Source organism: Neolamprologus brichardi, chromosome 7, assembly GCF_056152115.1.
Source record: "Neolamprologus brichardi isolate AB-2024 chromosome 7, ASM5615211v1, whole genome shotgun sequence".
Taxonomy (NCBI): Eukaryota; Metazoa; Chordata; class Actinopteri; order Cichliformes; family Cichlidae; genus Neolamprologus; species Neolamprologus brichardi.
In genome coordinates, this window is record NC_142110.1 from 18,053,965 (window position 1) to 18,071,310 (window position 17,346).

Consider the following 17,346-nt stretch of genomic DNA (forward strand, 5'->3'; position numbering starts at 1 on the left):
AGGGCCCCAACACTAACCAACCACCCCCTCCATACCCCCCTCCCCTCGCTTGGACTATGCCCGTTTCTGACAACATACCACCCAGCATACCAGTGAATAGGTGGTCAATGCTGGACGAAGGATGCAATCCCCCACACATTGCATGCAGCTGTTACAAAGTGGACACTTTAGACATGTAACACAATACCTAAAAATGACCTCATTCAGCTTCAACCTGTTAACGTTAAAGCTGGCACAATTTCTTTAAAAAGAGCTGACAGAGAGCCTGACAGTAGTGTCTATAATGCCCAGAAGGCAACGTGCCAACAGCTTCTACCCCTCAACAACCGATGGCCCAGTTGGCAGTGTAGAGTACTAAAATTGTGCATGGGTTTGTTAGATTTTGACACAGACATGGTGCATCAAAAGATGAAACTGATACTGTTCAAGGCCAACTGTTCCACTACAGGATGTGTGTGAGGAGTGGAAAAGGGGGTTATGTGTGAGGTTTACGGGATTTGAGCTTGCTTAAACAACCTCGTACTCCTCCTGCAAAAGCTTTTACTGGAAACAACTGCTGGGCTTGAAGATTGGATGTTTGTGCTCACGACTCTTTATCCAGTATATGTGCATACTTGCATTTGCCCAGATATTTAAAACCAAATAAATAAATGCTGGAGTACATGAACATTTGAAACCTCGCACAGCAAAGACAAAAAAGACTTTGCATAATCAAAAACAAGACTTCACAAATATGTCACTTATATTTTTTCTTTGTATTATTGTAGGGTCTTTACCTTACAGTGCAAGGCACCTTGAGACAACTCATGTTGTGATGCTGTGATGTAAGTAAAACTGAACTGAAATTGAACGTATACGATACACTGAACTGTGCACTGTATGTCTAGAATACACTGTTCTTGCTTCTTTACTTACAGTTAATCTTTCACATGTTAGTCATAATGAGGTAAGCCAGTGGTTTTTCTAATGTTTTAGCACCATCTACTGGCCAGCAGTAAAGGTGCAGTATAGGCTTTGCACCAACCCAGTCCATCTCAGGTGAAAGTCTTAATACCTCAGTTTAAACCTACAATAAATATGAAAAGCCGCAATAATATTTAACATCAAAGCACTTGATTAAAAGATTTCTCTACCAATTTTCAATCCTTTAATATTTGTCATATATTTATATTCAAACCTCATTTATGTTCTTCATGAAGATCCCCCTTTTACTGATAAGGAAACCCGTGTTCACCTTATTGAAGAAGACCACTGAAATGTTGCAGTAGGACAAGCAAAGCTGTAAATAATAAAATCACTGATGCCGTTAGTAATATGTGTGTTTTCCTACAATGATGAGTCTTAACAGATGAAACCTGAACTCCAAGGCATTTTAACCAAACATTTAGCAAAACATTTTGTATACATAAAGAAACAATAAAAACAACAACAACAATAATAATAGGGAAGGGGTTTCACATTGTTTTTACTGTTTTTGTCCAGCACTTTCTCGTAGGCTACATTAATAAACTGGTGACAAGCAAAAATGTTCCAGTTGTGTAATATAGTTGGGCCTATTTTATGCTCAGTAACTTAAACCCACTTTGCATAAAAAAACCTGAGAGGAAAAAAAGCAATCGACTATCACAGTAATCGATTATTCATAGTCCTCGTAATTATGGACATAATGATTCATGTGTGTAGTTCTATGTTATGGACGGTAGGGGTCCCTGTTCTCTCAGTTTGGGAAATGTTTGTTTCTCAGGCCAGAAAATGATCCCTTCTTAGACTTCAGTGCAGATTCTCATAGCTGAAACTTAATTTAAAGTGGCAAAAATACAGTAGGTCTTCTTGGAGCTTTTTTCTTTGCCTCAGTAGTAAACTTGTAAACTAACTTTTTTAATGTTTCACACACTCATCAACCACTTGGTTGAGTTGGTAAGTTACATCTTCCTAGTACTGAGTTGTAACGTCTTTGGCTTTCATGATAGCACAAAGTTGGTAACACATCCATAATGCACATTTTGAGTTCCACCGCATCCCAGAGGTGCTCTATTGGATTGAGTTCAGGTGACTGTAGAGACTAATTCAGTTCAGTTCAGTTCAATTCAGTTTTATTTATACAACAGTTGCTTCAACACACGTTGCATTGCAAAGTAGACCCTACAATAATACATAGAGAGAAAAATCCAACAATCATATGACCCCCTATGAGCACGTTTTGCTCCCTTTTAACAGGAAGAAACCTCCAGCAGAACCAGGCTCAGGGAGGGGGGGCCATCTGCCACGACTGGTTGGGGAGAGAGAAGGAAGACAGGATAACAGACATGCTGTGAAAGAGAGCCAGAGATTAATAACAAGTATGATTCAGTGCAGAAAAGGTCTTTTAACACATATTGAGTGAGAAAGGTGACTGAAGAAGAAATACTCAATGCATCATGGGATTCCCCAGCAGCCTATTGGAGCATAACTAAGGCCCTAACTATATACTTTTTTAAGTATAAATTTTTAGGCTTAATCTTAAAAGTAAAAATAGTCTCTGTCTCCTGAATCCAAACTGGAAGCTGTTTCAGTGTACAGTGAACTCATGTTCAAGAAACCAGTTTGAAATTATTTCTCCTTTGTAACATAATCCCATCAGAAGATGGGTGCAATGTTGTGGTCATAAAGCGGTGGATATGATCAACAACAGCAGCACTCAAGTACACTGTGACATTTAAACAACCATGCTGCAGCAGAAACCAACACTCATGAGACCAGGCATTGATTTTCTATTAAACGGTTCAATTTTGGTGAACCTGTTTGAAAGTTTCCTGTTCTTAGCTGGCAGGAGTGTCACTCCTAATAATAATAACAAGTATTATAAGGACCATATAAGTTATATTATGATTTATTCAACAATGGGGTTATTGTACCAATAACTATTTCATCTTTAACGTTTACTTAATCAGTATGAGAGTAATGCAAAAGTACTCACTTTTATGAGCAAAATGTACTATGAGGCATACAGTACACATAAAACAAACATTTGACATTAAGTTTTTATTACAGATTTATTCTTATTTTTCATAGTTACTTCTGGCATATGCCCCTTAGAGCAGGTTGCAGCTGTAGATTGTACCAGAATGTCTGTGCCGTTACCTCAAAGCAGACTGTGCGCCGTGGTCAACATCAATCATTAGCACTTTTTATGAGGATTCTCTGCACAGGTTTGTGTTTTTCAACTCCATCATTAGCGATATCTGGTTTATGAAAACATTAAGGCAAGAGGAGTTGTTTCCCAACATCCACAGCCTGGGAAGTCTGAAAGGACCTCATCAAAGCTTGATTTCACTGGAAAACTGCTCTTGAAGGGAGTTGTTGTTGTGCTTCAGGACTATTCCAAATCCTTAGATTAGATTTTAGGAACCAAAGCAGGCTTTTGGCAAGAAATCAAAGCAGCTCTTGAGGCACTGCAGTATCTGTTTTCATTTAATGTACAAAGCTATCTTGGTGCAATGAGCCCTAGAAAAGTGGCTTATATATAAGCACTCCACTTTTTCCTGAAGTACCTGCACCTTTATTACCAAGGGAATTTGGTGACATAATTCCCTGAAAAGGAACTTTTCCACTTCTTTCTGGGGTTTACATGAAACTTACCTCATTCCTGGATTTTGACACAGCTTTGATGATTCACTCTGTAGTTGACAGCTTTAGGTGTTTCTAGATCTCAAGAATACATATATATATTAGTGAGGACTGGTTTTTATAAGGTATTTGCTCTGTTTATATGTCTCTTAAGTGGAACTGAACTCTTGAAAGTCATGTTGTGGAAAAGCAGTCTGCATCACTAAGTGAATCCACATGGAGCCACAATGTGGTGAGCAAAGCACCCAGCCAGAGCTGACCTGCTGCCCTTCTTCAGAATCCAGCTGACTCTGTGGCAGACAGAAACTGCTGTAGTGATAAGAAGGGCCCATGCTTTAAGTGACTTCATACAGCCATGTAATATTTCATTTAATATATTTACGTTGCTGCATACATAATGTATATGGAGTTTGACCTTAGATTTTGAGTTTAAATCTATGTGCACATGATTACATTAGAAAACAGGGCAATGACTTGATCTGTTTGAAGGATTATTTATATAAATTATGTTGCGTATTGTTTTAGTTCACTAAAATAAACATAAAAAGTAGACTTTGCAAAAATGAAAACCAATTGAAATGATTTTGTCAACTTAGTTTGGTTAAAAATTGTTTTGCAACTTGCATGATTAGAAATTCATGGATAAAAAGTCCCAAAGAAATAGATAAACAAAATACAAAACTAGTATTTAGTATTTTAGTTTTAACTAGTAATAGTGTTACAGTATAGATATTTATAGATTGTGATTTGGGATTTTATACTTTTTAAAATCAATATTTTTAAACTGCATTGAGCCTTGATGTGAGAGACCCAGATCTGACCCTCCTAGCAGTTTAACGTCACGTGTTTTAACGTAAAGGGAGTTGGTATCCAACTTTCTAAAAACAGCAAGAAAATAGCAAAGTATCAAAACTGAAAATTGCAAATATAAAGAACCACACCATCACTTTGTTCATCAACGAGTCTGTTGGAAAGCAAGTTTTATTCTTACTTATTCTTTAACATTAGTGTAGTAGCAAGACATACAAGTAATAGTACAATTAGTATAGCACCAAAATCATTTGTTTCTTTTATACAGGCTGCATACATACTGTAGGTACATAGGATTCTTTTAAACATCTTTGGATAAAGCATGGCAAACAAGCACACTGTTTCTCTACTCAGTACCAATGCCCATTCAATATTTTAGCACACAGTTTGCAATTCAAGTATGAATATTACAAATACACATATATCATAAGTTACAAATCTTAATGGTTATTACAAAAAACAAAACGAAAACAGGATTACATTTCTACAAAACTGACAGCACACAGTGCATCAAGTATTCTTTAAATTTCTGATACAGACCTCATAGCACAATTGACCATCATAAAATGAATGACAGCCAAAGGTTTTCTAGCTGCTCACTGACTTTTATTATTTTTAGCCATTCTTTAAATCAAAAGAAGCGGCATTGTCTGAGAGGGGAAAAAAACAGTCTGCATCTACTGCCTAACTTTGGTTAAAGCTTAACATTAGCGAATCCGCGTGTTCAGTTGGTTGATAGTTGTAATTGCGGTCATGGTAAAAGCTGGATATGATGCGTTACAGTAAGTATTGCTCAATGGGAGAGTCCTTCGCACAGTCGCTGGTCTGTTTTATCGGGCAATCTTGCATCTAAAACATTAGCTGTGTTCATAAAAGGACCACAACAGGCTATAAGGAGATCCTAGGGAGTCCGCTAGAAAGAGTTGAATCTCTGCCCTATCGAGTGTTATTCCCAAAGCCAGTATTTTCCTTCTCAAGATTAGAGGTAATTCCAGTTCAAAAGCACCTTTTAAAAGATCCTCATTCAAGATTAGTGGTTATATGCTACAAATAGTAGGCTAATACCTATTTCAGCAGACAACGGACAAAACATATCAGACAATGGCTTCTCTGTTGGTAGTAGTCATTGTACCGTCATACAGAACATATCTACAAGTCAATGCAGAATAAATATGTTCAAACATAAATATATTACAACACATATCTCAACCGAGTATGGATGTCTATGAGAGGTAGGGTTTTGCAGGCACCTACAGTAGGCCCAACGGAGGGTGTGAGGTGAGACGCGCACGCATACACACACCTGATACTGTGGCAAGGTGTAACAGATGAGAACTCGTGTGACAAAGAGAAACACCAATAACAATCTAACTATGAAACACACATGCACGCACACGCACGAAACGGAAAAAAAATGTACTTCAACACCAGGAAATATGGAAATAGTTCAGCTATTTCCTCACAGCACTAGTGTTTACTCTGACAGTCGTGCCTCGGTGTCAGTCGGTGGACTGTCTTTGTGGGTTTCAGTAGTTTTGTTAAAAATACCTGACAACAGATGACAGCAGACAGACTCACAAAGTACACGACAACTAAAACAAAACGTTATCTGTAGTTATTCTAAAGGCTCCTGATGTTCTCCTAACGTTTGACCTCTGACATGAGACAGGTCTGGAAGGACATCAGTACGTAGTTGCATGCTGATACGTTTCAGAGTCTTGAGCCACAAAAACAAAAAAAGCATGAGAATTTCTCATTCCACCGACCGTAAATGTTTGTACGTCTCAAACTATGTCATTACTCATGCAAGTGGCCCCTTTCACATTTTTCAGGTTAAAAAATAATGGTTATTTGATTCATACGTTATTCTCATTATTGTGTTGCAAGTGAAAACGCAAATGGGAAAAGGGGTCACCTCCTGAGTAAATCCCAGGATGAGACATAAGTTTAAACAGGAACCTGAACTACTTTTGTTCCATTTCTTTTCCATATGGGAATCATTCCTGCTCATCTGTTGCTGAGAACAAGATTTGTAATCCTCTCATATATATACCAAAGCAGCTAGTTCCTGTAGCCATTTTTTCTTAATCTGTCACAATGTAGAAAAATAACACAACTATCCCTTATATACTCTTCCATAGCCTGCGTATAGACCTTTTTTTTAACCACAGTAGGATTGCAAGGACAGCATGTCTCCTTTTATACTATCTTGCTGACCACCATATCAGTTGGATCAGAGCCCAAGTGTTTTGTGTCTTTCTAAGTTTGGAAAAAGTTCCTTATCAGTCAGGAGGATTTTTCTTTTCCTCCTGTCTTTGTATTTGTTTTCCCAGTGTTTTCAGTCCTGTATCCCGTGTTACGATACAAAAAAATCAATTTGCGTCATGCAAAATAATTTAGTCTCCAAAGCACATGAGTGCATGACAACGTCTGCACAACTGCTGACTCCTCTTAAGTGTTAGTAGTTTGGGTGAAGTACCTGATGGTGGCCCTGTAGCACTGCACTATATATAGCGTCCTGTCTGTTCTAGCTGCCGTTTGGGAATTGAGGATATTACTGTGGGATAATAATTGTTAAATGGTCCCCCTCTGACACTCACAGATGACTGCAGGATCAAATCTCTCTTATTGCCAGTATCTTATTCCAGACAGATTTAGGTGGTTTGGTCTCTGCACAGCTCTCAGTGGACTTGAAGAAGTAGGCCGTTGTGAGCCTGGGGAATGCACTTCCCACAGAAACCACCACAGCGGCCGTAGATTCTTGTCCCATCCTACAGACAGAGACAAATGAGAGAGGAAAAAGTGGGCAAAGGGCAGAGAATGAAATCTTCATAAATGTCATGAAGGGATTCCTGCTCAGTGAATCACATTGATGACATTTCAGCACTACAGTCTCACACCACAACTGGAGTGATCCAGCATGAGGCTCAGTCCACCCCAGCAAAATGAAAACAGTGATCCATTACTTGAAATCTGCCCCGCATGACCCACACTAAAGGCAAGCATTATAGGAGTTCACTCAGAACGTTTTGTTTTTACCTCCGATCTGTGGACTTTGACTGAAACATAGTTGCCCTGAGATGTCCACTTGGTGGCCTGAGCCACTTTGAAGCCAGTGCCAATTAGATTGATGCTAAACTGGCCCTGAAAACACAAAAGAGACAGATTTATTTCATAGAAGTTCTCTAACAGGTAAGGTAAAAGAATATAAAACACACAACCAAAGAAGCAAAACTGTCTTTCTTTTTTTTTTCACAAACCTGTGGACATTTGGCTGCACTATAACAATCCCCCGCTGTAGCAAAGGGCACTGGTTGACCAAGAGGTGTCTGGGAAAACCGGAGGTCTGTGACTGGTAAACAGATACCAAAGACACTGATTTAGAGTCACAGCGACCACAAGCAGAAAAAAATTGACTGAAAACATCTGTGCAAAGGACGGTAACCACATGGCTGTAGAGTATCAACAACTAAGATTTTACTTTCTGGAAGTTTCAACATTTTTTCTCCAATTGTGAATTTGCTTAAATCTAAAGCAAAATTAGCAAAATCCTACTTTTTAAAACACATTTACCTATAAGAAATCTTTATGTTACATTTTCTAATTGTTTACTGAAATTCAAATACTGTTTGACTGCATGCAAGTAACGTTTACAATATTGCAAAAGGCACACCACATTAGCACCTCTTCATATTCTGCCCCTCATCTTTAACTCATTATTTCTCCTCGGCTCTCTTTAAGCCACCTGAAAACTAAATGAGTGCTGCGCAGACTGGGTGTGGGAACATGTGCTGTAAGGACCCAGATGAGATGAAGGAGACGGGAGGATGATAGCATAGGTACTAATCCAGCTTCTCAAGCATGCAAACTCATGCAGACACATCTTGTGTTTACCTATTTTTATGGCCATAACGCCTTTCCTTAGATATTCCTAAAGCTAATTAAAAGCGGAACATCTAATCCTACCCATTACCTTTATTCTCACCATAACCTAATTCTAAACTTAACCTAGTAGCTAATGTTTAGCGATCAAAAAGCCACTCAAACTTGTACAGTCCTGCAATTTGGTTCCAACAAATCTGCCTGAAGCCACAAGTATAATTGTGTCTCAGCTTTTGGGCCCTGAGAATATAATAAAACACGCACTAACACACACCCACACACATGCAAAGACAAAAGAAAAACAAAAAAACCAGCACAGTAATCTACATTGTTTTATGTAATCAAAAGCATACTTGGACAAAATAGGGCAGGTGGAGCCGAGTGGAATAATGAGCAGAGGAATATGGCCTGAAGATGTGCATGTGTGCACATTGTAATTGTATGATTGCTTGCATGCAAGCGTGAGGACATGTTTTATTTCTGATGCAAAAGGATGGATGAGTGCTGACGGGCACGGTTTCAAGTCCTCTCCAGGGACACGAACACACAGTGCTGAAATCTCATTATTTTGATTTGGGAGGAGAGAGCGTGGGGTAAGGCTTACTTTCCTTTGGACTGGGTTCTGGATGGGGCATTAGCGCTTTGGAGCGAGGCGTGTGAGGGTTAAAAAAACACCCATGTGTGGTCTCGATACAGTGCGCGGCGTAAGGCAATCATGAAGTAATTACTCACTCGTTATCCTCAGGGAGTTTAGGTCCAGACGAACTTTGTGGAAGAGTGTGTATCCCGCTGCTGAGTAGTCGTTCCTACACTCACAGTCCTGTTTTCGGCTGCCGTTATACGGGCATTGAAATGGGTTCAGCAGCCTGTGCGTTTAAAGAAATATGGGAACTGAGTGCAAACAGCACAATAACCATATTTCACACATTGCATAACCATACAGCGAGTCATCTCCACATCATACGCACCTGTGGCCATACACCTCGGAGTAGTTATCGGTCTGACCGCTGCGCAATGTCACATACTCCTTGGGGAAATCAGTCTGCATCTCAGCACAGTAAATCTAAGAGCAAACATGTTGAGGTAAAGGATGAGATCCCACGACTTTGCTGCTGCTGCTTGAATCATGACGTGTGCCGGAGTAATTCTGGCAGAACATACAAACCTGTAGGATCCGGGATTTGACTTTGAGATAGTATTCGCCATCTATCCTCACGCCCTGTCTCATCTGGACCTCTCGGCACGTACTGAACAACTGGCCTGGGAGAGGGAGTGAGGAAGAAGAGCTTTCAGTGCAACAGTGGGAGCTGTCGACAGCTTTTAAAAGCTGGAGTATTTAGCCATCTCATTTTAAAAGTTAGTACAGAAATCTTTTGTCAGCAAATAGCATAAAAATTTTGAAAGCTAAAAAAAACTAAGCACTTCTCCCTAAAGCGGATTGTGACTTGGATCTATTCTTCCCAAGCTTGAGGTGTTGTAATTGTCTTGTTTGTGTTGCAGAGCTTATATTGAGCTGATTTGCTAGTCAAGATTAATACTTGACCAGAGAACTGACTGTCCAGTATATCCTTTCAATTTCATCAGTGCCTGACTTGGCAGAATCTAAGGCAGGAATGATTAACCCTGCGAACTTTGGCTTGCTGTTTTACAGCACTTTCCAAATCCACAATAATGCCTGGCTCAGCTGAAGCCCTTGAGGCATTCTGACAGACTGCACAATTTGCAGAAAACTGCTGACTGTCTGTTTATTGTTCCACTAAGTGATCACTCCAAGAGGCTTTAAGTAGTTTATTGTGTAAAAACAAAGCAAAACACAGAGTTTTTAGAATCAGAGATGGTTGTTTCAACATAAAGCACCGACAGTGACCATTACATTCCATTTTACCACTCACATTCTCTTTCCTGACACGCAGCCTGAGACTCAGGTCTCTCTGACAGACGACAGAGTTTGGATGTTTGGCCTTTTGAGGTCACGCACTCCACTCTGCGCTCCATCACTCCTGCTCCACAGGTCTGCGAGCACTGGTAAAAACACGCACATACACAAACTCATTCCCTCTAAAAGTCAAAAAGGCTCCAGTCCAAATCCACAAATGAGATTCATTAAAATCCACAAGTCATCAAAATGTATTGTTAAAACTGTGATTAGCTGAGGAGGATTTCTTGCTCTCTAACAAGCCTCTTCTGACTCACCTTGCTCCACGGGCCAACTTTCCAGTAGGACATGTGAGGGCATTCCGTGAGGAGGCACGGCCGGGTGCCAGGAGGGCGAGGCTCAGGACAATTTATGCTGGCAAAGGAGGACTGAGTGTACACACCCTGAGCGGGAGAGGTGGGCATCAGGGAGCAGGAGACAATACGCTGCTGGTAGCCAACACCGCAGCTGGCAGAGCACTAAGCCACACGAAAAATACACACAGTGGGTTAAAAGCTTTGGCTTTAGAAGAAGCTTTTGTGCAGTAGAACGGGGCCTCATTGGTACTGCTGATGAGAATTGATGACCTTGCTCATTTTAAAGCCTTCTCCATTTTAATGAGGCTGATTCTACTGAAATGCAGATGTTTTGAAGCAATTAGTTGATTACGACGAAAATTAAATTAGCAGAAGATGTCAAACATTTTCGTGTTTTATTTAATGAACAATTTGCAGCAGCATCTTGTCAGCTGTTTTAGTACATACACAGCAGATCTCCCTATGACTATTAGAATATTTGTATGTGAGAAACAAGAAGACAGCTCTAAATAGACACAGTTTCTCCTTTTTATCTCATTTTTAAGTTAACACCTTTTGGGTTCAGACAGTTGTTTGAAAAAAGAAAAAGATGAAACAAAGTTCCTTCAGTCTTAAGCACTAAATTATTTCTTTCCATTTTAGAAAAATTATGAATTATTTGAACCCAATACTGAAACTTATTCCTTATATTTCTCGTGTTCTTACCATTGACCAGTCTCCTGTTATCCACATGTAGTGACAAGGAGCTTCTTTGCAGGGCTGGAGCAATGGAGGTCGGGCTAATGGATCACAGTAATCACCCTGAGCAGGTGTCATTCCTGGATCCATGCACACCACTTTCCTGCTTCTCACGCCTTCTCCGCATGTTGCATTACACTGATAAAAAAAAAAAATCACACACAGGGATGTGAGATTGATTGTGGTTTCAGCAACTAAATCAACTCTAAGACTCCTGGAAATCCCTTTAGCATAATAAATGCACATCCCTATTAAACCTTTACACAAATGGAGGAAAGCGAGTGTTGTGTAACAACTGGAACAGTAACACAATGCCAAACATGTGCTCTTGACAATGTTAGTGTTAAAGATAAAAGTTAAAACAGATTTCCCTTCAGTAATGGCTTAAAAGTCATAAAATGGATCAGGATTCGAAAATTTGTGTGTTTTTCTTTTCACTTTCTTTATATTTTATAAGAACGGAGAGGATTTCAGGGGCAAACTGTGAGAGAAAGAAGGTTCAAAGTTTTTGCGGCAGTACAGACAGAGATCTAAACACTGCAAAGATTCAAGCAGTGCTATGTCCCTACAGGATGTCCCTTTTTTTAACGCCTCGCTTTGAGGACAAAGCACATCGCATTAAAGAAAGATGAGCCAGGAAGAAAACAGTCTGCTTGCGTGACACAGAGCAGTGCCGTTCAGTAGCACAGAAGGGGCGATGGCCATCAGTACTCTGAAGTTTGGATATCATTGATTTGTATCATATTTAGTTGCGATGGTTAACACTAAAGCCCTCACGACAGATAAAGGGTGTATGCAGGATGCCCATCTAATGGTGCAGAGAGAGAGAGTTAGCGACAAAGTGGAGATTGCAGCCAATAAAAGCTTTAATAAGATGCTTAAACATCTGAACATCTGTTTCACACTTGGAGAGTGAGCAAAGGAAATACGTCGTCACAGATAGGAGGAAAGAGAATAAACAAGTTACTTACTTCTTTCCATTCATCAGCGACCCAAGTGTAGTGTGTGCACTCTGCAGTTTGGCACGGCCGCGCAGTAGGAGGACGCGCGCGAGCGTCACACAGGTCATCGAGGACTCGTCCCGTACCTTTTAGCCTGCAGTAGACATCGCGTTTCTGAACTCCGACCCCACAGGTGACCGAACACTAGTAAAACACACACAAAACACACATCTCATTTCAAAAACATGGCAAGAAGTGGGAAATGACTCTAAAGGAAACTTATTTTTCTCCAGCAGCAATAAGGCTATAAATACAAAGTATGTGTTTTTGTGGCTTTTCTTACTCATTTCTGTTGTAGAGCTGACCTTAAAGGGGCACTAAGCTGATGACACGGTCTTAAAAGCTTAAAAAAGAAGGCGACTGAACTTCTTTAAGTCTGTAAAGATGTTTCGCCTCTCTTCCAAGAGGCTTCTTTGGTTCTTAAAACAAATGGTGGAGAGTTCCAAGCATTTAACCGCTAGTGGGAGCTGACCACTTCGGAGGTGGTGCTGAGGGTCGCTGACCCACTATTGTTCCTGTGTATCATCAGATGAGCCAAAGTCTGATAAAAGGGGTCATTACATCACAGGGGGTTACGGGTGAATCCACTGTGTGACCTTGCCCTATTCTATCACGCGAGAGATCTGAGGCAAGATGTGAGTGGAGGGTAAAGATTTCAAAGAGTCCTCTGATTTGATGAAAGTCCAGTTGGGTCAACCATATGTTCTAAGAGATTTCTTTACATGTGTGTGCTCCTTTTCTTGGTTTTTCAAACTCTTAAGACTACCATGACCTGGATGACTGAGGACCTACACAGACACACTGATTTTACACATTAAATCCAATTTCCTTGATATGAGAAAAATGCTGTACAACACATTTTGTTATTAACCTTGACTTTGTCATTGGAGGTATGTTGCCCTGGAATTTAGACTTAAAATTGTGCATGAGTACGGTTTAGAACAAGTCACTATTTAGGAGTAGCGGGGGTCAGTAGTAAGAACTGACAGCTGAGTTGCATTTTAGGACCATGTGTTTATGATGCTTCATAAATCTCTAAATCACAGACTCACCAATTTAACCCTGGAGAACCCATGGGGTCAGAGCCGACCCCATTGGTTTTCTAGGGAAACCATGGGGTCAAATTTGACCCCATGGGTTCTCCAGGGTTAAACTAAGACTATATAATGTCTGCTCAGCAGCAGCCACTACAAGGGGCAATTACAAGATAATAGTTTATTGAATTTGCCCTTATTTTCTGAGATGCTTATGTATTGCATACTACCATTCTAACAAATATGCTAAGAAAATATGTGTTATAATTCTGTTGGTTTTCCTCTCCTAAGTTTCATAGGCGATATTTTTATAACGTTTGTTTGGTCTGCCGAGTTAAGATATGCTGCTTTGATGCTCCGGTTCAATGCACTTCATGAATCCAGAAATGGGTTTGTTCCTATTCTGTGAGCTGTATATCTGGGATCAAAGATCTATCTCAGACATCTCTTTGATGTTCTTTGAGAAGCATGCCTGCATACTAAGGTAGCGCTCTGTAAGATTTCAGCTGACCACACTGATTTCTCAGCTTGCCTGCCACACATTACACATTCATAAAAATCAGCGTACGATCCAGAAAGTATCAAATCCCTGAAAATTCCAGATCAATTCATGGCGTTCTTTTCTTTGCTGCAACTTCTGTTATCGTTGCAGAGTTTATCCTTGGATGTGAAGGTTCAACTCTTTGAGTTTGGAGAAAGAACAAAAAGCACTGCAGGAAATCTGACCTTCAGATCAAAATATGCCTTTAAAAAGCAAAAACAACAACAAAAAAACTTGCATCAAGCATGAAAATAGAACCTGCTGTTCAAGTGATTCTAGTTGCTGTTAAGTGATACAGCAGAACCCAGCTTTAAAAAGTGTGCACTCTTTAATCACAGTGTTTAGTAAGCAGTTTAAAGGGTCAGCTCATTTCATTTAAAAAGGCATTATTTCCTGTACTTTCAAGCTTCGTATAGTGGAATTAAACAAAACTTGTTCTTTATCATTTTTTAAAGCAAACATAGATTTTAACATATAAACAAAATCATTCACCTTCATTTTAATAAAACAAAGTAATTCAATAATTTGTGAGAAACATGCAACTAAAATCCAAACTCAAAATAAGATAACCAAATAAATAAGACTCTGAATCATCCTTTCAACTTCACTTTACAATAAACATGTGTAACATGGTATTTCGAATAGCAAGTGGAGAGAATTTTGTCCTTGAAAACCAAACCAATTCCCAATGGGAAGCACCCCCTCCTCCCCCCAGCTCCCCTAATATATTGTCTATTACATTCGCAGTCAGAGGTGACCGAGAGTGCTGGGTAGCTTCGGAATAACTCAGGCACTGGGTGCTGAGGTTTCAAAGTTGTCACATGCACGGACTTTAAGATATAAAACATGTCTTTATGCTCTAGTTGAGGATTTCATGGTTGCTGGTGGTATGTGGAGGAAGATGATTGCTTCCAGACACCAGCGAGAGAAAAAGTGAGAGGGGAGGAGGAAAGGCTCAAAGAGTGGGGAGTGGCAGGAGTCTTGTGAAGGGGGAGCAAATGTAAGCCTTGCAGGACCTTTGGGGATTTTACATTTACATTTTATACTTTCCGGCAGGCATGAGAGGCTTTTCATGAACTGCTATGAAAGTATTCAGTGTCCAAGTCACCAATTAGTACAGAAACCTCCTGTAATTCAGATATTTATCCCGTTCCCACCCTGTTTGCATGTGCATGCACCACAAACTTGGCTGCATCAGCTGCCACATTTATCACTTTTCATTTTGACAGATTCACATTCACATGGTCAGTGTGTGGTCTGACAAAAAGCTTTCATAGAAGAACTGTACTCTAAGATAGGATTTTAAAATGTTCCCTGAATATTTGAAACCACAAACACAAATGTTACACTGAGTGTGCTATAGTAGTGCACAAAAGTCTCGTGTCAGTCATCATTTCTTTACATTTTGCTTCCAAGAAGCCAGACTTTCTTGTCATTTTTAAAGTGGTCTTGAGCAAGAGTTCTTCAGGCTCTCTGAATTTCTTTCAAAGTTTTTCTATTGACATTAACCGCTTTTTGCACTTTAGTCCAGTCCTTGTACCTGACCATTTATAGAGTATTTCTTTTTTGTTTATTGAACCATTTAACACTGACCTATGAACAGATCAAGAATAAAAAGGCACCTAACTTAAACTAAGAACCAATTTGAAATTGCATCTTTAGAGCTATTAACTCAAACTTTGACATATCTTGGTATGCTGTCCAATGTGTCTTAAAGAAAACTGAGGAAAGTTGACAAGTGGAGGGCAAAAGATGACATATCAGGCATAAACAAAAACAACGCCATGTGCAAAGCATCCAGTAGTACTGCACTGGCTTCATTTCTCAGTATCACAAGGATCCCAATCACACTGCCAGTGCAGTACAAGCACATTTGGAACGCTATCGGTTATAGATTGGCCTCCCCAGATTCTGGACCTCAACATTATTCAAGCAGTGTGGGATAATCTTGACAGAAAATGGAACCAAATCCAGCCAACATCCAAAAAAGAGCTTTGAATGTCATTAAAGAAGCCTGAGAACTATTCCTGAAGACTTCTTAAACAAATTACAAGAAAGCTGCCTAAGAGAGTTCAGGCTGTGTTGAGGAATAAAGGTGGTCATCACACAATTATTGACTCTGAAGCTTGTTAGAATTTCGCACAGTACTGTACATAAACCGTCTTGGCCTTTAGAGTTTAGTTTACACTTTTGGGAATGACACATAAATCTTCAAAAAGAGCAAACTGAGCGGTGATTGGACAGGTGCTCTGTGTGTACATGTCCTACATCTGCAATCTCTAGAAAGAGTTTGTGTTTGTGCCTCAGCTGCAGTTACTCACAGCATGGCCTCTCTGAGACTTTTGGTTATTATCTAATCCCCAGAAGATAGCAAGAAGAACAAACATACCTCCCTCCATCTGTTAGCTTTCCAACTGGGGCATACTCGAGCCCGACAGGCCTTCTGTGTCCGAGGCCGGGGCAGATGACTGCAGTGCTTCTCTTCTATTTTGGTTTGGTTCTGATATACACAGACTACATCCCGCTGTTTGGTCCCTCTGCCACAGCTTACTGAACACTAGGGAGGAAATTGCAGGGAAGGGGGATGGGTGTTGGATAGAGAACAACACAAAGTTTAGTGAAACACAGTAAAGTCCAACTCATAGCTCGATTAGAGCTCATGCTTATGATTGCACCATATAAACATTTCTGTACAGAAGTTCTTCGAAAAGTAAGTCAACTGAAAATAAAGTTGTTAAGCACAAGTTACCACACTGAAAACCAGAAGAGATTGATTTATTTAAGGCAACCACATTCTGTTAACCAGAAATCTCATTCATAGGCTCTCTTGTATCGTGGATGAATTAACCCATCAAAATGTGAACATGGCCTCAGATCAATATGCATAAACAATCGCATTTAATGCAGAACTTAAGGGCTCAACAGAAGAACACCCCTTTGACTCAACACCTAAAGGCCGACTGAACACACACTCCAAAACAAATTTAAATAAACAACCCAAAATGGCGACGAAAAACCTTTAAAACAGCAATGCTGATGGAATACAGTGAAACAATTGAACCTGTAAACACAGGGAATGCTTTTAGAGCAGCAGAGGCACGGGAAGGAGGGACAAGGGATGCAATGCAAAGCACACCGTAGATGCACACGCAAGACATTCATCTGGCACCAATAAGGAACTTAGATACACTTCAGGAAATCTAGACAATGAGGCAAGAGGAGACAAAAAAAAGGCATGAAGAATAAAAACCAGACACACCAATAAAAAGATCTGTAATGGCCTTTGCCTGAGATGTTACAGAAAGCAATTAGGGTGCCTATTTCTGCTTGCTGAGTGAGTGCCTGTATACAAAGCCACTCTGAATAAATGAGATGCTAGAATCGAATATACCAGATGAGATTTTGCCTGAGCATTATATTCTACTGTCCTCTAATTATGATCTCAGATTATTGCATAACTCAGAGGTGGTGACCTATGGGCTTTGCAGATGTGGAGTTTGTG

General features: G+C 39.9%; 1 protein-coding gene across 1 annotated transcript in view; it reads right to left on the bottom strand.

The window, feature by feature from the left end:
• Window positions 1-4,576: 4,576 nt before the first annotated feature.
• Window positions 4,577-17,346, bottom strand: part of LOC102796410 (A disintegrin and metalloproteinase with thrombospondin motifs 20) — an 81,159-nt gene continuing 68,389 nt past the window's right edge. Inside the window, exons 29-39 of the mRNA XM_087843260.1 lie at window positions 16,234-16,401; window positions 12,240-12,413; window positions 11,236-11,406; window positions 10,492-10,692; window positions 10,191-10,320; window positions 9,464-9,558; window positions 9,267-9,361; window positions 9,031-9,164; window positions 7,677-7,768; window positions 7,456-7,560; window positions 4,577-7,187 (exon numbers count right to left, since the gene is read on the bottom strand). Coding sequence (XP_087699386.1) covers window positions 7,098-7,187; window positions 7,456-7,560; window positions 7,677-7,768; window positions 9,031-9,164; window positions 9,267-9,361; window positions 9,464-9,558; window positions 10,191-10,320; window positions 10,492-10,692; window positions 11,236-11,406; window positions 12,240-12,413; window positions 16,234-16,401 — 1,455 coding nt within the window. The 3' untranslated portion in view covers window positions 4,577-7,097. The remainder of the gene's footprint in view (window positions 7,188-7,455; window positions 7,561-7,676; window positions 7,769-9,030; window positions 9,165-9,266; window positions 9,362-9,463; window positions 9,559-10,190; window positions 10,321-10,491; window positions 10,693-11,235; window positions 11,407-12,239; window positions 12,414-16,233; window positions 16,402-17,346) is intronic.